The sequence below is a fragment of the Rattus norvegicus genome, chromosome 8, assembly GCF_036323735.1.
Source record: "Rattus norvegicus strain BN/NHsdMcwi chromosome 8, GRCr8, whole genome shotgun sequence".
NCBI classification, from domain to species: Eukaryota; Metazoa; Chordata; class Mammalia; order Rodentia; family Muridae; genus Rattus; species Rattus norvegicus.
This window is the reverse complement of record NC_086026.1, coordinates 84,911,250-84,933,120: the sequence shown is the minus strand read 5'-3', so window position 1 is coordinate 84,933,120 and position 21,871 is coordinate 84,911,250. Positions and strand designations below refer to the sequence as shown.

At 48.2% G+C, this 21,871-nt stretch overlaps 1 protein-coding gene across 5 annotated transcripts in view; it reads right to left on the bottom strand.

The window, feature by feature from the left end:
* The window catches only part of Myo5c (myosin VC), a 76,966-nt gene that overhangs the window by 13,876 nt on the left and 41,219 nt on the right, over window positions 1-21,871 (bottom strand). For 4 of the 5 annotated variants that reach the window (XR_001839460.3, XR_594031.3, XM_006243413.4 and 1 more), the window contains 17 exons: window positions 18,863-18,949; window positions 17,526-17,637; window positions 16,768-16,979; window positions 15,215-15,380; window positions 14,810-14,956; window positions 13,853-14,017; window positions 12,629-12,722; window positions 11,474-11,537; window positions 8,728-8,908; window positions 6,687-6,780; window positions 6,467-6,530; window positions 5,665-5,745; window positions 4,503-4,683; window positions 2,888-2,981; window positions 2,374-2,437; window positions 2,103-2,292; window positions 564-651 (listed from right to left, as the gene is read on the bottom strand). Coding sequence is in view for 3 of the 5 variants with exons in the window: in XM_006243413.4 (XP_006243475.1) it covers window positions 564-651; window positions 2,103-2,292; window positions 2,374-2,437; window positions 2,888-2,981; window positions 4,503-4,683; window positions 5,665-5,745; window positions 6,467-6,530; window positions 6,687-6,780; window positions 8,728-8,908; window positions 11,474-11,537; window positions 12,629-12,722; window positions 13,853-14,017; window positions 14,810-14,956; window positions 15,215-15,380; window positions 16,768-16,979; window positions 17,526-17,637; window positions 18,863-18,949 (2,084 nt within the window). In the remaining 2 variants the exon portion in view is untranslated. The remainder of the gene's footprint in view (window positions 1-563; window positions 652-2,102; window positions 2,293-2,373; window positions 2,438-2,887; window positions 2,982-4,502; window positions 4,684-5,664; window positions 5,746-6,466; window positions 6,531-6,686; window positions 6,781-8,727; window positions 8,909-11,473; window positions 11,538-12,628; window positions 12,723-13,852; window positions 14,018-14,809; window positions 14,957-15,214; window positions 15,381-16,767; window positions 16,980-17,525; window positions 17,638-18,862; window positions 18,950-21,871) is intronic. The other variant, NM_001108167.3, reaches the window with a different exon arrangement.

Below are 21,871 nucleotides of genomic sequence, written 5' to 3'. Positions count from 1 at the left end.
GAGGGACAGACAGACATGGCTGCCGTGCAGCCTGTGCTAGCAAGGCTGGGATGGAGAGGAAGAGTACAGAACGGAAGTGTGAGGACCAGGAGACGAGAGTGGAAGACTCGAAGGGACATGGACTCCAGGGCAGAGGGAAGGAAGGAAGGCTCCTTCCCTTGGGTCTCATGGCTACACACGCCATTCAGCTGGGGTCAGGATGCCAGTCCATCTTCTCTCTCTCTATCTCTGCTAACAGGGACTGCGGTACTCATGGACCCAGTATCTGTGTAGTCTTCAGAATGATTAATTGGACACTCCATCACAAATTCATTTTGAAAAGGTGGAACTGACAGAGGAAGTGGAGAATGTGTTTGTCTCATGGAAGGAGAGAATGTGGTATCAGATGCAGTGGCCTCTGTGTCCCCAAAGCTCTTCAGCTCATCCCGGGTCCTAAGCCTGACCTGTGGAGCCTCATCTCCTTGGGGTTGGTGTGCTTTGGACAAGGCAGTGCTCACACACTTCCGTACACAGCACCTTACCTAAAAGCTCAAAAGAACGAGGCTCTCCCCACCCCACCTTACCTTTTTCAATCGTCCTGGTCAGAGTCTTGACTTGATCCTGTAGCTTCCTAATCATCCTGTCCTTCATGTCTAACTCTTCCTCAAGATCCTACAGAGACCCACAGAAACATGGACTTTTATTGTAAGCGTCTTCTTTGGCATTGGATTTGTTAATGGCCTTTATGGAGCTGTGGTTCACACACTATAAAGTTCACTCACATACATGATTTGCCCAGCAGTTGCTTTCTGTTCCAGACATTTCCCATGCACCCCTAACCCTAAAGAATGCTCCAAAGGAACACTGCATCTGGGTTAGCTCAGAGGGTCAAGGGGCTTGTCTCTAAGCCCGATGATGAGTTCAATCCCCAGTACCCACGTAGTGGGTCCTACAAGTCGTGTGTGTTATGTGCGCGCACACCTTGGTGTGCACAGTTCTTGTTAGTTTTTTGCTCACTTAGCATAGGCTAGAGGAACCTCGAAAGAGAGAACCTTAATTCAGAAAATGTCCCCACCAGACTGGACTGTGGGGACGTTATTTGATTAATGACTGATGTGGGAGGGCTCACCCCTTGGGAGGTGGTACCATCCCTGGGCAGGAAGTCCTGCAGGATATAAAAAAGCATGCTGAGCCAACCTCCAGCAAGACACCAGTAAGCAAGCTTCCCCCATGGCCACTGCTTCAGTTTCTGCCTTGAGCGTCCGCCCTGACTCCCCGCTCTGACAGACTGTGGTGTGGAAGTGTGAGCTGACATAAGCCCTCTCCTCCCCATGCTGTTTTTATCCTATCAGTTGAAACCTTAAATAAGAAACTTACAAATGTAATTTGAAAAAATTTAAAATCACTGTAGCTTTTAGTTGTTACCCTTTAGTCTATTTCTGGACTCAACAATTTACTGTGGCTGTGGGTTTGTCCATTCTAGACACTCTGAACCAAGGAAATTACACAAGACGTGGTATTTCTGATACTCCCACATAAAAATATTTTCGTATGGTTAATATCTTCTTAAGACTTCCTACTCTATGGATATAGTATCTTGATCTCTTTTCCGTGATTATGAATTAATGTCCAACAGACTATAAAAGTAAGACCTGAGATGCGTCCGTTGGCTGTCAGAAGAGGGCGCCAGAGAGACAGTCCTGAGGTTTGGGCGTGGCTTTCCTTTTCCTTTCAGGTGAAGAGGTGGCCTCGCCTATGCTGGGTTTGACCCAGAAACATCTCTTACAAAGGGCAGAGTGTTTCAGCTCTGAAAGTGACTGCCTTATTTTTTTTCCTCTGTTTTCTTTTCGGCAGCGTCTCATGTAGAGCAGGCTGCTCTCAAACTCCCTTCAGGGGTGCTGGGATTCCCAGCTTCCACCACCCGGACTTATGCAGAGGTGGGGGTGTCAATTACTCTACCGCTGAGTGTTTATCGCCACACAAACAGCTGTCTTTGAGATAAGGACACGGTGCTCTGACAGAAGGCCTTTTGGTGTACAGTTACTCTGTCCGATTACTTGTCCCTGGCTCCATCTCTCGCTCAGCAACACAGCCCGGCAGGCACCCAATCAAACTTCTCTTACCCTGTTTTCCAAAGACAGCCGAGACGCCTCTTGTCGGAGAATACTCTCGACTTCCTCCTCAGCTTCTGCTTGCTTCTTTGGGAACTTGATGGCCTCCTGTGGTTCTTGGATCTTACCCACCAGCCTCTCCTTCCCTTCCGGATGCGTCTCGCTCTGTGCTTCCACGGCCCTGAGGAAGGGACGAGGGGCTCTGGGCCTCGGTGTGAGCACCTCCCGTGGGTGATTGTGAGTGGATGGAAGTAGCCTGCCCAGTTCCCACCAGCACACTTACTTGCCCTGCCTTCCCTCCTCTTCTAGGCCTCGGTTCAGGTGGCTGAATGGTTCTTCCTGCTTTCCTGTTATGAGAAAGCTGTCAGTGCTGTGGTCAGCCATGTCTCTGAGCTCTACCTTGGGGGTGCCGTTATTTTCACAGATCTAAGGCTCTGACCCCATCCAGTCAGAGACTAGATTTTGTTTGGTCTGAATAAGGTTTAGGTTTTTTTTTTTTTTTTTTTTAACAAATCATTTAAGAATGACATTTTATATGAACATCTAGATTTCTGAATTTTCTTTAAAAAAAATAGTTATAGCAGCACAACAGGCTGTATTCCCACCATGCCAGACACCAGTGGAACTTGAAGGAAGCTTGCCCTTTAATTCGCCACTCATTCTTGTCCTCCCACCAGCTTAACTCTGGGTTACCTGCAGAGCCCTAGAGACCGCAGCTTAATGTCCCCAGCGCCATGGCCTCCCAAGCATTTCCTAGATGCTGGAGTCTGAAGCAGGACCAGAATGCTTCACATTACCTTCCATCTTCTCCGCCTGCTCCTTCAGGCGGGATTCGAGATCCTGCTTCTGCCTCTCCAGCTCTGAAATCTGCTGCTTAAAGTCTGGGATCATCTTCAGAGAAGAGAGATTCATCAGTGCTTGAGTCCGGATCTTTATGCTCTCGAAAACACCCACCCCTCTCCTTGTTGAGCTTGTGGAATACTTGGGCTGTGTAAAGCTGAGGCACTGCAATGCATTGCATTACATCCACTCTCTCCCCCTTCAGCTGAAGACCTATGTGGTGGTCTCAAGAAATCCTAGCATGCTCAGAGAGAGATGTTCTCACATGGCTATCCTGGAAAGGCAAAAGGTGCTTTGTGGGAAGGGAAGGGTGCCCTGTGCTGAGGCGCTCCAGTGTGCGGCCATACCATCTCACCTGAAAGAGGCCACTCCATCTCAGAACATTCTGCAGTTGGAGTGGTCTCCATAGCCACTCTCCTTTGTTAGATGTTCATCCCTCCCACCCCCACCCAGGTAAAAAGAGTTTTTTTGGTTTTGTTCATTTGTTTGTTTTCTGTTCTCTGAGTTTAAACAGACACCCAGGCTTCTAAAACCCAAACACAGAATACCTCTTAGAAGATCTCACTGTCGTTCCCCATCAGGGTTTATCCCAGGTATACACAAGCCTATGAAGCACAGTTCCTGCTCCTGTAGACTCCCTGGGGATGTAGCCCTGAGTGTCCCAACTTATGATTTGGCCAGAGGAAGAAGAAAGAAGCAGAGCCGCAGCACATAGTGAGATCGAAGTAGTAGCATCAGTGGGTGTGTGAGATCCTCTGCAATCCCAGAGGCAGGGGAGTAGCCACGAGTTGCTGAGAAGCACTTAACAGAGCGGGGTGGCTGCAGAGAAAATGAAGGTCACGTGGAAGAGTGGTTACTGACCTTTGAGAAGACCCATCAACTCACAAAGACATGGGATGGTGGCCACAAGATATCGTAGACAAGAAAGCATGTGTATGTGTGTATCTTGAAAGGACTCTGTGTGTGTGTGTGTGTGTGTGTGTGTATGTGTGTGTGCGTGTATGTGTATGTGTGTGTGCATGTGTGTGTGTGTCCTGAAAGCATTCCACAGGTACAAATGAGAAGAAAAGACCAGATAAACACAAGAAGAAGGGGAGACTCAGGGGATATTTGAGGGATGAAGAGATGGACTGACATGAACGTGTTCCCTCTCAAGAACCACACTTTTTTTTTTTTTTTGGTTCTTTTTTTTTTTTTTGGAGCTGGGGACCGAACCCAGGGCCTTGTGCTTCCTAGGCAAGCGCTCTACCACTGAGCTAAATCCCCAACCCCAAGAACCACACTTTTGCCTTGATCTGCATTTTGTTTCTTTACAGGAGTTTGGGGCTGGAATTAAACATATAAAAGTAAACTCATTCACACAATTTGAATCCACCACATGGTAATCAAACACTCTGGAATCCGAGTGTTTTCTGTCCTGAGGACACTGTGTAGATCTATCTTCTGACCTAGTTATTTATCACTAAAGAACTAGTTAAAGCGAGTTGTTTAGCTGCCGAGAGCTGATTTTTGCTCCGCCGGTGAAGAACGTCTCTGGGACAATGTTGATAAGCAGGCACGGTGAGGCCGTACCATGTTTTCTGATGTCAGCCTGGTGACTTCATGACGAATACTTTCATTGATGTCTGTCTCTTCTCTGAACAGCTTCTGCAGGTGGTTGATTTCTTGGCTCAGATGCACGACTTTGAAGTTCAGACCTTCAATCTCTTTTTCATAGCAATCCTTCTGAGACTGGAAATGGCTCTCCAGAACGCTGTTAAAGAAAGGGTGGAGGAATGAGCCCATGGCTTCTGTGTTGCTGGGCTGGTCACAGAGGGGTCATGGTGCAGCAGCTGAGAAAGCTAGGGTCAGCACTTCACCCTCAGGACCTAAAACTGACCATGCTTTTACAGAGGCGGAGGGAATTAGGAACTGTAATCAGACACACAGTTAATGACAAAGAAATTTCATTTTAGAAGTAACTTGGTTATGCTTTTACAGTTAATAGTTGAAGTCCTCTATTCTGTGTGATACAGTTATGACTATGCATCTTAATATAATTTGAGGACTCACTGAGTGTACAAGATGGGGCCCTGATATGAGCCCTTGGGGACCCTGCTGTGTCACTAAGCTGATGTGAGCTAGGAGCAGTGGGAAGGCTACATGAGCTAGTGAAAGAATACATGAGAATTCACGTGTGTGTGTGTGTGTGTGTGTGTGTGTGTGTGTGCAAAGCCTGTGGAGGCCAGAGGAGGGCATCAGATCCCCTGGAGCTGGGGTTCTAGATAGCCGTGAGCAGCCACGTGAGTCCTGGGTCCTTTGCAAGAGCAGTCAGTGTTCTTAACTACTGGCCATCTCTCCAGTACAGATTTTGTTTGCTTTTTGATATACGGTCTCTCGCCCAGGCTAGCCTCAAATTTTTTAGGCAGTTAAGGATGATCTTGGATTTCTGAGTGCTAGAGTTCGGGGTGTGCCTCATCACGCCCCATTTCTTCAGTGTGAGGGATGGAAATCAGAGTTTTATGCATGCCAGGCAAGCACTCAGCTGAGCCAAATCCCCAGCCCTGTAACTAGTTGTTAGCAAACACTAGGCAAACGGCTGAATTCTCAGAGAAGTCTTTCTAGGAGTCATTTTATATTTCTACCCTAAGAAATAGGTCAACTGTAAGCAAGATGAACTTCTCAACATTGTCTTGTCTCTGGGAAAACAAAACAGACCAACCAACCAAACCAGAATCCCAAGGGAATGTCTAACCGAGTTGCTTTCTTTAGTCCTTCGTAGGCAAACCAAAGTTCTCCATCTTCATTTAAATGTTCCAGATCTTCCACGGAGAGCCTAGAGAACAAATAAAGAAGGCACGAAACCAAGAAGCCTTGCCCACACTTCACGTGGTTTGTGTATGTCATTCCTACAGGACTGTTCGTCTTGCTTTATAAAAGATTATGTATGTGTTTATGTGTGAGTGTGTGCGTGTGTGAGCATGCATCTGTGTGTGTGTGTGTGTGCATGTGTGAGCATGCATCCGTGTGTGTGTGTGAGCATGTGTGAGCATGCATCCGTGTGTGTTTGTGTATGAGTGTGTGTGTGTGTGCATGTGTGAGCATGCATCTGTGTGTGTGTGTGTGTGTGTGTGTGTGTGTGTGTATGTGTGTGCAGGTGCTGGTGGAGACCAGAACACAGCATCAGGTCCCCTATGAAGCTGGAGTTGCAGGTGATTGTGAATAGCCTGACATGGGTGCTGCGAACTGATCTCTGGTCCTCTGCAGGAGCAGTAAGCACTCTTACCCCCGAACCATCTGTCTTCCCAGCACCCCCAACACCATCTCGAGGCAGTCTCTCAGTGGTCTGGATCTCACTGAGTAGTCTACGTTAGCTTCTCAGTAAGCCCAGGGTCCTTCTGTCTTTACCTCCCCATTGGTTGGTTACAAGCACGTGATTCTTCTTTTGAAATACATGATTTGATTCGAGGGCTCACACTCACATGCTAACACTTTGCTCAGCCACTTCTCCAACCTGTTTTACATTTGTAAATGTCTGATTATGTAAAATTGATTACCTGCTTCTAACGTCTTCAATGTCATAGCTCTCCAAAAGTTGCTTGGTGACCTCTGACATCCGTTCTAGAAGGAAAGAGAGAGCAGCATAAATTGAATTTGAGCACGGCTTTCTTGCCACTGAATAACCTACCAGCTGGCCCCCAGCCCACCAACCACCCTCTCAGGCAGCCAACCAGCAAGCGGTCCAGACGACCCACTAAGCAGTCCATGCCCTGGTACCTCTCATCTCCCGCTTCTGTGACTGCACATGTTTTTCCACATCTATCTTCTGTGCCTGCAGCAGTTCTATCTCCTTCTCAAACTCAGAGATGGTCTAAAGCAGAGCCAAACCCAGTGCAGAGAAAACAGCCGTTACACACTTCCCATCAGGCGAGGGCACACCCATCACACAGCATATGGTGGCCTGCCGCCTCCACGCAGCCTCCTAGCTGGAATCTTATCTCGCTCTCACAGACAGCCTCACAGCTTGCCCTGAAGCAGCTCAACTACACAACTGTTTGCAGGCCTACCTGGCAGCAGGAATTAGCTCCCCTATTGTAAAGGAAGAAAACAATTTTGCCTTGAGAAGGGCAGAGGGCAGGTCAGGTAATGTCACAGGTGGGGAAGGCAGAAGGTAATTTCTTTCCTAGGAAGCTTTTGTCCTCAGCTAGGCTGAGAGGAGGACTAATCACAGAGACCAGAGGCTAGGCACCTTGGGAAGATCACAGGGGACAGTTTCTTATAAGCACCTCTGCTTTCAAATGGGCTGAATCCACCGCTGTTCACACTGCAAGATCATCTCAAGGAATACCTCAGGCTTGTGTATTTTGTAGTTAAGACAGAAATATTCTCAGGGGTTGCAGGGGTGATCACCCCCCTTCCCTTAAACACTCTGTTACTCTGAGTATTGACAGGCCCCAGCATCCAACTCGGAGAGGAGGGGGATCAAACATCGAGTGCTGCCCTAGGCACCTGGTCCTTCTAACAGATCTTGAAGTGAGTAGAACAAGGTGAACCCTCAATGGTTAGAAAACGAAGCTATGCTGAATTGAAGGTTAAAAGGTGAATTTGGGATCATGTGCCAAGCTCACGGGACTGCCCAGTCAGAAGCCGTGATTCTCTTTATGGTTCTTTACATATTTCAGGTAATGTTTATATCTCCTTACATTCCTCAGACAGCTTAATGATGGTTAAGGTCTTGGAAAGCCAGACCTCTGAAAGCATCCAAGTGCAGGCTCACAATTCCCCCAGTTTAAGGTCAGCCGGGAGAGATGGCCCTGCAGTTAAGAGCTCTGGCTGCTCTTCCAAAGGGCATGGGCTTGATTCCCAGCACCCACATGCTAGAATTACAGAAGAGCAACACTATTTCTGACTTTGGTGTTCTGGGGTTCAAGGCCAGGGCTTCCTGTGTGCTAGAAAGGCAGTCTACTAAGCAGGCTGTGTCCCCCAGCCTACCTGAGGTCCCTCCTGATCATGCATGTGAATTTTGGGTAACAGTATAAAAGGCAGAAGGCAACAATTTCACTTCAGTACAGGTGTTCATAAGTTTATAGCATGATAAACAATAAGGGTTCACCTGAATTTATAATTTAAATAGGAAGTATTCTTTTAGTCTGTCTATTTAAAGAACTGCATAGCTACAATCTTAGAGTGTTAGAAGATGACTTTTCAAATATGAAATACACTCTCAGAAAGCCCAGAGGCTGGAACTTGAGAGAATAGAGCACCCGGGTGTTGTGAGCCTTCAGCCTGCATGGATGCTCCTGTCGTCTGATCCCTTGGGAACACGGAAATGCTAAAGTAAGATGGGGCTAGCAGCTACAGGACCACTCACCCCTCAGCACCCCTTTCTCTTTCTACCCTCTCAGCTGCTATAAAAGAAAGCACTCTCTGTGATTCAGACTCTCATTCTTCCTTGGGGAAAGGCTGTTTCCAGACACCCTAGGCAAGATGGGGTTACAGGGGCACCTCCTGTGTGATAGACACACCTTACTTAGCTACATGGCTGAACCATTAACCCCTCTCCTGCCACCCAGGAATCCATGATAACCGGAGTACAGGCTACTCAACCTCCTCATTTTGCCTTAATCTGTAAGAAGGGACCCCTAGCAATGCCTCCCCTGAGCTCTCTTTAGAAACCCTCTATGGTGTTAATAAATCTCTCAACAAAAGAACAGTCCACCTGGGGCACCCCCCACCCCGTACCCTGAATCCAAGACATTGCCACTGTTTCTGTGTAGATCTGTGGGAGTCACTGGAGGATCTAGAAGGCAGCACACACCTTTGCCTGCTTGCTTAGACGGGCCACCTCCCCCTTCAGGCTGTCAGAGGTGACCCGTCCCTCCTCCAGCTGGTGGTGCAGCTGCGTCCTCTCATCCTTGAGGGCTTTAATTTCTTCTCTCAGAGACTCTATCTCTTTCTCATAAGCTTGTGTTTTCAGCTCAAAACTTTTTTCAAGAAGTCTAAATGGTAAAAGAAGAAAATCTAACTTAGAGTTGGTTTTCTAGTTTTTGAACAAGACAATATACAGTAAATATTGAAGAGACCCCTCCACGCCAAAGGAGGAGATGGGTTAGGACCCATGTGGCCATCACAGCAGCCTGTGGTCCTGTTTGTTTCCTGTTCTCTTAGTCTAAAACCAATGTCTTAGATCATCCGGTGTGAGAAACTCTCTGAGGATCACAGAGCACAGGACAAGAGATGCTGGACTTGAAGTCACACTGGGTGCTAAGGTGTTCCCATCTCAAGGCCATACCCGTGTCCCATACTGTGGGATGTACATCCTTCAGCAAAGACCTGGCACATTCTGTCAAGTTCTGGCCCTTCTAAGTTCTCAGGACGTCCCAGGGTTCTGGTTTAGTCCTTAAAAATCCAGGCGGAGCATTCCGAATTCCCCAAACTAAATCAGAAATGCTAAAATCCAGGACCGCACCACCAGTGTGAAAATGAAAGCTTTCCATCTTTGAAACATTTAGGATTTGGGACTGTGGGAGGAGGGGTGCTCTGTTAGTAATGTCTAAGTCAAGTCTCCAAAATATGGAAAACTAAAACCAAAACCCTTCTGCCCCTAAGCTTCAGATAAGGGACATAAACAGTCGGACCATTTTTATATCCAGAGATCTTGCCTTCCAAGAAATTTAAAAGTTGTCTGTCTGTCTGTCTGTCTGTCTGTCTGTCTGTCTGTGTATCTACATGTCTATGTGTGTGAAAGCAGGTGTCTGTAAGTGTATGCACTGTGTACCCTGATGCTTGCATCTCTGCACACGGAAGCCAGAAGAGGGATCACACCCCTCCGGGTTAGAGACACAGGTGTCTTTGGACACCCAACTCATTTGAGTGCTGCGACTCCCACTCTGGCTGTCTAGCAAGTGAGCAATCTCTCCACTCCTTGTTTTAAGAATTTTAGAATATATTTTGGCAAAGCAAGGTGCCCCAAAGTATGTGGAAACTGAATTCCTTGTGAGAGCGTCCCTGAACTGAACAAGTAGGGACGAACTAAGATGACAACTATCAAGAGACACATGACACAGACAAACTTTGCTTATTCACAGGGTCCAGTCAGAACTGAGGCAGTCCCGGGGGCTCTGTGAGCTTCCTGCAGTCTCCCGCTGCTGGGCTGCCGACCCAGAGCCTTGGTAGATTTGCTCTAACAGCCCAAAGGAGGAGACTTTGAGGAAGAGACCCATGCTCCACAGAGATTTCTGTTTTATCTCTTTTTATAGATATTAATAAACCTTTAAACTTTGTAACACCCCCCCAAACTGACTACAGTATTCTCTTTTTTAAAAAATTATTTATTTTTATTTATATGTGATGGTGTTTTTGCCTGCATGTATGGATGTGTGAGGGTGTCAGATTTCAGAATTGCAGACAATGGTTAGCTGTTATATGGGTGCTGGGAATTGAACCTGGGTCCTCTCAGAAGAAGCAGTCAGTGTTCTTAACAGCCGAGCCATATCTTTAGCCCCTATAGTATTCTCAAGATGCCAGTAAAAACCAAAACCAAAATTAAACCCGGAGTCTGAGGCACAACAAACCTCAGATCCTAAGACCGAGCCTGTTGGGTCTGCTAGCAGTTTGTGCCTCTGAGGATTGTGCAGGGGCCAAGCATACACAGATAGATGATCAGGGCCCAAATGGAGCTGTGAGGAGGCCTAAGGGGGACACAGTTTTGCTCACTTCACAGGCCTGCACAGCCTCACTGAGGCTGGACAGCTGGGAGCTCAGGGTAACCGGTGCAGCTGGCTCCTCAGTCTTTGGAAGTCTCCTTCCCCACCTGCTTCTCTAGACCACGGTTTTCTGCTAACTGCATAGGGAACTGGTACCTCATCATCCCAGGCACCCTGAGATTCTGTCCCCCAAGAAACATGATGAGAATATTCCACATCTCCCCATCACTCTGGCATTTCCCCACTTAGATCTATAAACCATGGACTCCCTCTGAGAAAAGGAGCCCAGACTTGAATCTCTGAGAATTATCAGATGATTTATGATTGAAATCAGAAGGGGGCGGATCCAACCCAAGGTCATGGGACCAGTGAGGATCTATCAGCAGGAGAATGGACAGTTCAGAGCACGGCATCATTTGAGGTGGTACACCCTAGAACTGGGCCCTTGAGATTCTAAAAATCCCACCTCTTAAAAATATCCATGCTCTACCTGCCGGGATCTGGATTATACTAGATTCAAGCTGAGAAGCGAGTCAGAAAAGAGCAGAGTGGATGGGGATGTAGCTCTGTTGATGGAGGACTTGACTAGTGAGCCCAAGGCCCCAGGTTCCACTCCCAGCGGTGGTGATGCACAGAGAGGCAGGGGGTCAGGGGTTCAAGGACATCCTAGGCTCTGTAGGAGGTTCAAGGCCAGCCAGTGATACCTGGGACCATATCATAAACAAAGAGAAGAGGAGGGAAGGGAAGGGAAGGGAAGGGAAGGGAAGGGAAGGGAAGGGAGGGAGAGAAAGGAGAAGGAAAGGGAAGGGATGGGACAGACGGGAGAGGGGCATGGGGGCTCGAGGAAGCATTTCTTACAGTCTCTGCTGTTCTTCTTTCTGTACGTCATCAAACAGCTGCCTGGTGAGCTGGTCCATTTTTTCTGTGGACATAGAATGGTATTTGAAACAAATCTACCAGACAATGTCTTTTTTTTTTTTTTTTTTTGGTTCTTTTTTTCGGAGCTGGGGACCGAACCCAGGGCCTTGTGCTTCCTAGGTAAGCGCTCTACCACTGAGCTAAATCCCCAGCCCCAGACAATGTCTTAAGTGTCTCACACTTCAGAGCCACCTTGGAGGATTTGTTACCATGGAGACTCGGGGTGAGGGAACATGCAACTCCTCACGAACTAGATAAGAAGGTTAGGGGCTTCAAAAAATAACAACTCTTCTAAAACTATCCACCCAGACATGCCATGGGTACCAACCAGGCCATTTTTCAGTTACATATCTGAGGATTTAAATGTTCTTGTGGAAAACGTCACTTAAAGAACCTCCTCCCCACAAAGCAATCAATGATGTAACAAAAAGCAGTTCAGTGAGGCAAGCCCTTCCCTGCTCAGGCTCCAGGTTCCTCCCAAACACCTCTGCTCCCCACTCTCTCCAGAGGGCTCCAAAGCTTGGTCTACAGTCGGGGTGCACCTTCTTGTTGGGACCCCAGAAGTCCTGTCCTAGAGGCACTAATAACCTCCCCTCCACTCAGTCCTGCACCCCGGGCCTGGTGCCCCTTTAGTCCACATGCTGGGCAAAGCATGTGCAAGGTCCCTCAGGCCACTCATGAGACTCTTACACACTTACACATACACTCGTATATTCAAACACACACACACTCATGCACACATCTCCACACACTCATGAAGGCTCATGAACACTCTTACACACTCACTCTTACTCACACACAAATTCCCAAACATGCACACTCTCTTACACATACATTCTCATATACACTCATACACACTCAAACTCTCACTCACTTACACACATATGAACAACACAGTACATGCAAACATACAACACACTATGCACTCCACATTCTCCTCCCTTGGTTAAAACCTTAGGGCCGCTGGTTATGAGGCACAGACAGGGTGAAGTGCACACCTTTTATACACACTTATCCCCTTGACGCATGGTACACCAACCACACATGGGAGACCCGTGGTACCCACAGTGCTGAGTGACACCCAGTGCCGGGTACCTTTCAGCTCCTCAGTCCTCTCTTGTAGACTCTGCTCTGCTCGCTCTCTCTGCGACTCCAGCTCTGCATTGTGTTTCTGCAGCTTCGACAATCTCTAGTGAAGGGAAGGGACATGAGGAGACCTTGGTGACCCTGCTGCTGGCCCGGGAGACAAGCTCTGTGCTGACATTTTCAATCACATATGCTTGGCTCAGCCAGTGTTAACAGCCTGCACCAGCCACAGAATCAGGGACCCAAGGGGACTTCAAATCAGACATCGGTCCTCACCTCCCCAGCCATGACTGACATCTGACATCTGGGAGAACAGCCCAAGTCCAAGGAATGTCTCAGGCCTCTCCCGAGTTCTGAGTACCCAGGGCAGTTTATTAATTAATGTCTTAGTTCACAATACACGGTGGATTCACATTTTGAGGCTGCTGTGATTTGGGGGTGGGGAACAGGGCACAGTCTGTTCTTTCAACCTCTCTTGATGACAGGCCTGCAGGGACCTGTGGACCCCTTGGTGGGGATGGCCATGACTGGCAGAGCCACCAAGGACCACAGCAGCCGTATGGGCACCATCCCTCCCCCCTCCATGCACTAGGTCACAGAGAGGGCCCTTCTGGGGACTTATGGCTACCAATGTGGGAGCCTCGAGACTTTGGAAGGCACAGGAGAACAGACAGTAATGAATAAAAATCTGTTAGAAAATGCTAGAATGCACCTGTTCACGCCTGTGTGTGGCCCATGGTAGACACTGGCTAAGTTATTTCACATGAAAACTTTACCCTTAAATATTTTTCCAGCCCCCTTTTGTCATTTCTACTTTAAATATAAGAAAACAAAAGTTCAGAGGGTCAGTGACTCGGCCAAGCTGCACAAGTAGCCATCAGTAAAGTTAGGAGATTAATGGGGGATGTTGGGATTTCTCACTAGACCACAGAGATGAAAGTCTTCCCCGGATCCTGAGTCACAGGTCAGGGAAAGGAGGCCTCCAGCACCCATGCAGGTGGACATGTGACAGAGGGAGAAGGGGAAGCAGCCAGCTGTGCTCCTTGGGACTTGTGTCAGCTTGTAAAGGTGGATAGGGAGGGAAGCTGAGCCCTTCCCTAAGCTTCAGAGTCCAGTCCTCTGGGCTCCCTCGTTAGTGCCCTGAAGCCCTGCTTTACTGAAGCACAGGCGACATTTGCCTACTGTGCAGAGACGGGAAGGTGGGCCCCGCCGCTCATGTGGCACACTCCTGACCTCCTCCATCGAGTCCCTGTATCTCCGGCCCTTCTCCTCATAGCTGTGCCTGTGGGTCGCTGCTTTTTCCAGCTCTGCCTCCAGCCTCTGAACCTTTTCCAGATCACCAACCCGCAGAGCGGCCAGGCTTGTCAGCTTCTCCACCAGCCCGTGGTTCTCTCTGTTCTAGAGAAAGACTGGGAGGTCAGAGGTTAGCTCAGAGCGAAGCAGCTGCTGCATTCGTGCCTCCAAGGTGGCATCTATTGACAGCAGTCACCCTTACCGCAGGTGACATTTACTAGCATCTTTACAGAGAACTGAGGGAGGCAGATTCTTTCTGAGCTGGTGACTCCGGTCACAAAGGGCCTGTCTGCTCCTGGGACTAGAACTTTAATGCTTGAAGTCGTATTGTGTTTCTCTCAAAAAAAAATCATATGCTGTGCCCTCATCCACGGACCCAGATATTACTGTTTGAAAAGAAAACAAAATAAAAACAAAAGGAAAAAACAAAAAATAAAGGACTTCTGAAGAGGGAGCTTGGGTAGCTCCAGTGGCCATGGAGTGGGTTTTGGGCAGCACAGCTAGGGCACTTAGTAGGTCAAGATAGACTCACAGGAGGCAGGCAAAGGCAAGAGAAGAGCTGCCTCCAAAGCCAAAGTGCTTTGTGTTTCCAGAATCCACAAACATGCTGGGGGCGTGGTGGCCTGCGATTCCAGCCTTGGACGGTCGAGCCTGGGGATTCCTAGAGGAAGCTGCCTGGTAGAGTTACTAGCAATGCGAGTGAGCTCTGGCTTTGACTGGCAGTCATTGCTTCAAAAAGAATAAAGCAGAGAGACCAAACATGCACACACATGTATGTGCACCTACACATATACCCTACACATATGATCATGCACACACACGCACATACACACACCAGCCATGCACATACACACGCATATGCACACACACACATGCACAGATGCTCTGGGTGCCTACCTGATCCTCCAGCTTCTTCTGCAAGCGCTGGACCCTGTAAGTCAGCTGAATGTTGAGCACGAACCTGCGGATGTTCTGGAATCTGCGCCGGGCCAGCCATGCCCTCGCATACTTCTGAAGGATCACTGCCTTGTGCTCCTGCAGCAACTGGAGAAGGAGCTTGGTGAAATGTCAGACTGACCTCCTGTTTCTCTCTCTGGGTCCTTCATCACTGGGAGACCCAGCCCTGGAGCACTTGCACGGTGCAGACAGGAGTCTCCCATCATCGACCCACTGAGCCTTCATCCCAGACTTCTGGAGCAACCCCTCAGGCAAACCCCCAGGGCAGTGAGGATCCCTCTCTCACCAGAACCCTTGCCTTGAGGAAAGTGCAACGAGGAACAGCAGCCTAAGTTCACTCCATACCTTCCGGTACCGCCTCCTGGCCAGGAAGCCCCTGGTGTGTGCCTGGATGGTGATGGTGGCCACACGGATCAGCTGGTACAGGTTACGGACCAGGTAGCCTCGGCAATGCTTCTGGAGGATGATGGCTGCCCAGGCCTCCTTCAAGGCAGTGGCAGTGATGGCCTTCCTTGGGTGGAGAGACAGCAGTGTGAGTGGGTGACTAGAGCCTCAGCCTGAACCAGAGAGTGGGCGGCACCTTTCAGTGCCAGGGGTGGGAGGTTCTCAGGTTCTAACATCTCTACCATCAATGAGTTCATCCTGATGCAACTTCAGGCCTGTGTGGGCTTCCCCTGACACTGTGTGGCGCTGGGGAGCCATGTGGGTCGACACAGCGTCTGCTTGCCCAGTTGGTGCACAGGTGCACACGTGTGTGCAGGCGCACAGCGCAGGTGCACAGAGACTGTGATGACGAGACAGCACCCCGGAACCCTACTTGTTCATTCATTCATTTGTGGAAGATGGGTTGGGAGCTGCAGATCTGGAGTCAGAGGAGAACATGATGTTCCGACTCTCACTCTCTGCCTAATTCACTTGAGACAAAGTCTCTTGTTGAACCTGGAGCCAGGCCGGTGGCCAGCAAGCTCTAGCCGTCCTCCTGCCTTCTGGTTTAGGCCTGTGTGGACAAGCTCAGCTGTTTTTATATGGTGCTTGGATACAAACTGTTCTTAGTGGTTACACCTTGTAGCAAGCACTCTCCCCTACAGAGCCAACTCTCCAGCCCTTACTTATTTAGAGACAGGGTCTTGTTATGAAGTCTTGACTGGCCTAGTACTTGTTATGCGGCCCAGCCTTGCCTTAAACCCAGCGTTCTTCTGACCCAGTTGCCCAAGAGAGTGAATTTATATAGAGAGAGGAAGCCCCAGGCACTTGGTCTCTCCTCCACATGGCTGTTTCTGGCTACTTTCTCAGTCACACTGTGTCATAGCAATAGAGGCCATTATCAGAGGCCAAAACAATTCGTACTCCAGAACTGTGGTCTGAACAAATCTCTTTTCTTTATAAAGTGTCAAGCCTCAGGCCCTTTCTTACAGCTACGAATAAAAAAAGACTACTGTACCTGCTTTCAGGCTATAACGGCAGAAGCTGAATCAGAGGTCATGACTGTTAAGGGCTCCAATAGTTACTATCTGACTCCACACAGAAAAACGTGTTACCGTCTGCCTGAAGTATCGGAGGTAAACAGGCTCTTCTCTTCAGAGTGTACGGAAGGGGAGGGATCCACGACGAGGGAGATTTAGGAATGGCCAAGAAATATAAGTAAAATAACCATGAAATAATCTCTATATTGTACTGTAGGAGAGCTGGCACACAGGACAGGCCCTTCTCATACCCAGGCTCACAGCCACTGGAGGGGGCTTCTGACCCACACCTGTGTCCACGGAGCAAGAGAAGGGGTCTTGTCCCCAGCAGCTCCTCCTCTCCTGGGTACGTGGACAGCGAAGGCCCTGTGACCTAGCTGCTCTCCATGGGGAGCTCTGGGAAATAGCCCCAGTGCCACCTTCCTCACCACTTACCTCACTGTCTGCTGGCCCCGGAAGTACTGCTGGATTGTCAGGGCAGCTCGTCTCTCTCGGAGGAACTTCTTCCTCTGCAGCCAGCCACGCACATGCTTTTGGATCACAATACAGCCCTGCCTCAGTTTATCCAAGCGGAGTTTCTCTAAATAAGCCACTTGTCCTGCTCTGAAGAAAATCTTGGTTCTGCCAAACTGGTACTGGTTAGAATCCTGGAAGAGAAGAGAGATATAACTACAAAATAAAGATTTTTTTTTTTTTTGCAATTTGAGAGAGTCAAATGATTCTCAAATCATTGGTGTTGCTTATGTACAAGGCAGGGGGGAAAAAAACCAGAATCATAATCTAGAAACATCTATTCAAGGTGCATATTGCTTTCTGTCCTGGTTTTGGGTTCAAGTCTCTGTCCCATTTCCTAGCCATCGTAGCTTGCCATCGTCACACCCCTATTCCATGTCCCCACGGTCATAGCTTGTCATCTCCTCTCTGGCCTAACTCATCACCTCAGCGATAATCTCAATTCATGCTGAGCAACACGACCACCTTGTGGAGCTGGTTCCACCTCATCTGACCATGTCCTGTCAGACGGTATTGGATCCCAGGAGGATGGCTGCAGAATCCAGGGTTTGGATCTCCACAGGAGATGCCTGCTGTTAAGGGCTCTTACCTCAGGGGCCATGACTGCCATTATCTTACTGGCAGGAAGGGATACGTTTGAGAGGCATACCGCCGGGAAGAGCCCAGCAGGTGAGACCCACCTGGATGAGCCTGTGCAAAACCACTTTGCAAACCTCCTTCTTATCACTGAGGGACAGCTCCTGCTGGGTCATGAGGACACCGTAGCGACTGTAGAACTCGAGGTATGTCCACCTGAAAAGTCGGGGAGAAGCAGGCAGGTGTGTCAGGGAGGAGGCTCTTCGTGCAGTAGACTGCGCTGCTTCCCTCAGCCCCCTCCCACAGGGGACATGGTGGAGTGGGCTCTGGTGACCCTCTCTGTGTCACCACCAAGACCACCCAGCACTCGCACCTTCTCTATGAACGGACTTAGCCTATCCCCCATCCCTCTGACCTCCTCAGCTCCTGTTCTGACAAGGCAGCTGAGATGGGGGCCTGGGGTGCTGGTATCTTCTGAGATACACAGCACTTGTGTCACAGTTTGGATATTACATATGTCCCAAAGACTCGGATGTGTAAGGCTAGGTCCTTAGTGCAGTGCTCAGAGGTGAGACTCTTGAAAAACACTGAATCGTGAGGGTTCTGGCCTAAGTCATGGCTTAGCCCAGGGATGGGGGCTGAATTAGATGCTATCGGAGAGTGGGCAGAAACCAGGAAGGAGATAAGGGCTGAGCTGGATGCAGAAGCTCACTGTGGGTACGGCTTTGTCAACTGGCCCCTTCTTATCCCTCTGACTGCCTACTGCGGTCAGTGATGTGCCCAGGAGCAACAGAGCCAAACGGCCATTGACACCTTTGACACCATAAGCCAAAATAAACTCATCCTTGGGAATTTCATCACCTGTCCCTCTCCCAGGATAATGCACTTTGCAAAATGCAAAGCATGCAAAAAAATATTGCCACTGCACCCTCTGTTCTCAGCAAACACTTGAACAAGGACTGACAAATGTTAGGTCCGAAGTGGACCCCTAAAAGGCAGTGCCATTGATGGCGTCCCAAAGGACAGCCTTGGTTCAGCTCAGTCTGGACTCTGATTGGGGAAAGAAAAGGATGGCTACCAGTTACTGGGTAGACAAAAACTTAAACTCAGTGTTCCTCAGAAATCTTGTGAAGCAGCTTTCTGTTAGGAAAAGTCTTTACTTCCCTTATCGGCCCCCTACAGTTAGCCACCTCCCACAAAGGGCATCCAGTTCCTGTTTAACTCAACCAAGTCTGCAACAGATAAAAGTCCCCCACACTAGCCCCCAGGGATTTTGGTTCACACCCACCTCCCATGTACCACACACATGCACGCACACACTCGTTTGATTCCCCAAACACACCACACACAACACCAGTTTGATTCCCCCTGAATAAACTTTCTACCAATGGGTGTGGTCCCCTTTGGTGGCTTCTCTGTGCCTTCACTCACAACAGCCTACCTGGAAGGGTAGCTCTGGGCACTTATTCGAATCGTTTCTAAAACACCACAGGCTCGCAGCTGCTGGACAATCCGTTTAGAGTCAAACCTTAAAGCAATTTTATGTGTTAAGGCTTCATAGCTACCGAGTGATGCAGACCATGTGCACAGGGAGGCCTGGGCTTCAGACTCCCAGGCAGCAAGATTCAGTCCCATTGCCCCTTCACCCCCAACACACGTACAGAGCACCAGACACATTGACAGAATGTTCTGGAATAGTCTTTCTGTGAGGCTAGAAGCTGGGGGTGTAGGTAGGTAGGGGAAGGAGGTCTAAGGGGGATGATGGGGAAGGGGCCACCTTGTGGGGGAAAACATGTACCAACAGTATCAACAGGTAAAAAGATGTGTGGGCGGTAACATTTTGGCTCCCATCCAATGGAGGGATGCCCTTCGGTGTGACTTTAACCAAGCAAGTGAAAGATCTGTATAAGAACTTCAGGCCTCTGAAGAAAGAAATTGAAGAAGATCTCAGAAGATGGAAAGATCTCCCATGCTCATGGATTGGCAGGATTAATATAGTAAAAATAGCCATTTTACCAAAAGCGATCTACAGATTCAATGCAATCCCCATCAAAATCCCAACCCAATTCTTCATAGAGTTAGACAGAACAATTTGCAAATTCATCTGGAATAACAAAAAAATCCAGGATAGCTAAAACTATCCTCAACAATAAAAGGACTTCAGGGGGAATCACTATCCCTGAACTCAAGCAGTATTACAGAGCAATAGTGATAAAAACTGCATGGTATTGGTACAGAGACAGACAGATAGACCAGTGGAACAGAATTGAAGACCCAGAAATGAACCCACACACCTATGGGCACTTGATTTTTGACAAAGGAGCCAAAACCATCAAATGGAAAAAAGATAGCATTTTCAGCAAATGGTGCTGGTTCAACTGGAGGTCAACATGTAGAAGAATGCAGATCGATCCATGCTTATCACCCTGTACAAAGCTTAAGTCCAAGTGGATCAAGGACCTCCACATCAAACAAGATACACTCAAACTGATAGAAGAAAAAGTGGGGAAGAATCTCGAACACATGAGCACTGGAGAAAATTTCCTGAACAAAACACCAATGGCTTATGCTCTAAGATCAAGAATCGACAAATGGGATCTCATAAAACTGCAAAGCTTCTGTAAGGCAAAGGACACTGTTGTTAGGACAAAACGGCAATCAACAAATTGGGAAAAGATCTTTACCAATCCTACAACAGATAGAGGGCTTATATCCAAAATATAAAGAACTCACAAAGTTAGACTGCAGGGAGACAAATAACCCTATTAAAAATGGGGTTCAGAGCTAAACAAAGAATTCATAGCTGAGGAATGCCGAATGGCTGAGAAGCACCTAAAGAAATGTTCAACATCTTTAGTCATAAGGGAAATGCAAATCAAAACAACCCTGAGATTCCACCTCACACCAGTGAGAATGGCTAAGATCAAAAACTCAGGTGACAGCAGATGCTGGCGAGGATGTGGAGAAAGAGAAAGACTCCTCCATTGTTGGTGGGATTGCAGACTGGTACAACCATTCTGGAAATCAGTCTGGAGGTTCCTCAGAAAATTGGACATTGAACTGCCTGAGGATCCAGCTATACCTCTCTTGGGCATATACCCAAAAGATGCCCCAACATATAACAAAGACACGTGCTCCACTATGTTCATAGCAGCCTTATTTATAATAGCCAGAAGCTGGAAAGAACCCAGATGCCCTTCAACAGAGGAATGGATACAGAAAATGTGGTACATCTACACAATGGAATACTACTCAGCTATCAAAAACAATGACTTTATGAAATTCATGGGCAAATGGATGGAACTGGAAAATATCATCCTGAGTGAGGTAACCAAATCACAGAAAAATGCACATGGTATGCACTCATTGTTAAGTGGATTTTAGCCCAAATGCTTGAATTACCCTAGATGCACAGAACACATGAAACTCAAGACAGATAATCAAAATGTGAATGCTTCACTCCTTCTTTAAAAGGGAAACAAGAATACCCTTGGGAGGGAATAGGGAGGCAAAGTTGAGAGCAGAGCCTGAAGGAATGCCCATTCAGCCTGCCCCACATGTGGCCCATACATATACCGTCACCAAACTAGATAAGATGGATGAAGCAAAGAAGTGCAGGCTGACAGGAACTGAATGTAGATCTCTCCTGAGAGACACAGCCAGAATACAGCAAATACAGAGGTGAATGCCAGCAGCAAACCACTGAACTGAGAACGAGACCCCCGTTGAAGGAATCAGAGAAAGGACTGAAAGAACTGAAGGGGCTCGAGACTCCATATGTACAACAATGTCAAGCAACCAGAGCTTCCAGGGACTAAGCCACTACCTAAAGACTATACATGGACTGACCCTGGACTCTGACCTCATAGGTAGCAATAAATATCCTAGTAAGATCACCAGTGGAAGGGGAAGCCCTGGGTCCTGCTAAGACTGAACCCCCAGTGAACGTGATTGCTGGGGGGGGGGTAATGGAGGGAGGATGGGGAGGGGAACACCTATCTAGAAGGGGAGGGGGAGGGGTTAGAGGGATGTTGGCCTGGAGGCGGGGAAAGGGAATAACAGTTGAGATGTAAATAAGAAATACTCAACTACATAAAGATGGAGGAAAAAAAAAAGAAGCCTACAGTAGCTTGGGGTCTACCACTGTTGGTAGCCTACAGACACATATGCTCCCTTACATATGCAGGGAGGCTGGGTCCTGGGTGTTTAACCTTGGCTTGCAGACAATTATTTCAAGCTCAGGGGTGTAAATATGTAAAAGGTAGCCCTGCTTGAATGATTAAAGAACTCAGAAAGTTCATGGGAAATCTCAGAAAAACTCCAAAATCTTCGTACTCTGAATGAGAAAAAAACCCACAGTCTGTGTTTTCTTTTCTTTTTTTTTTTTTTGGTTCTTTTTTTCGGAGCTGGGGTCCGAACCCAGGGCCTTGCGCTTCCTAGGTAAGCGCTC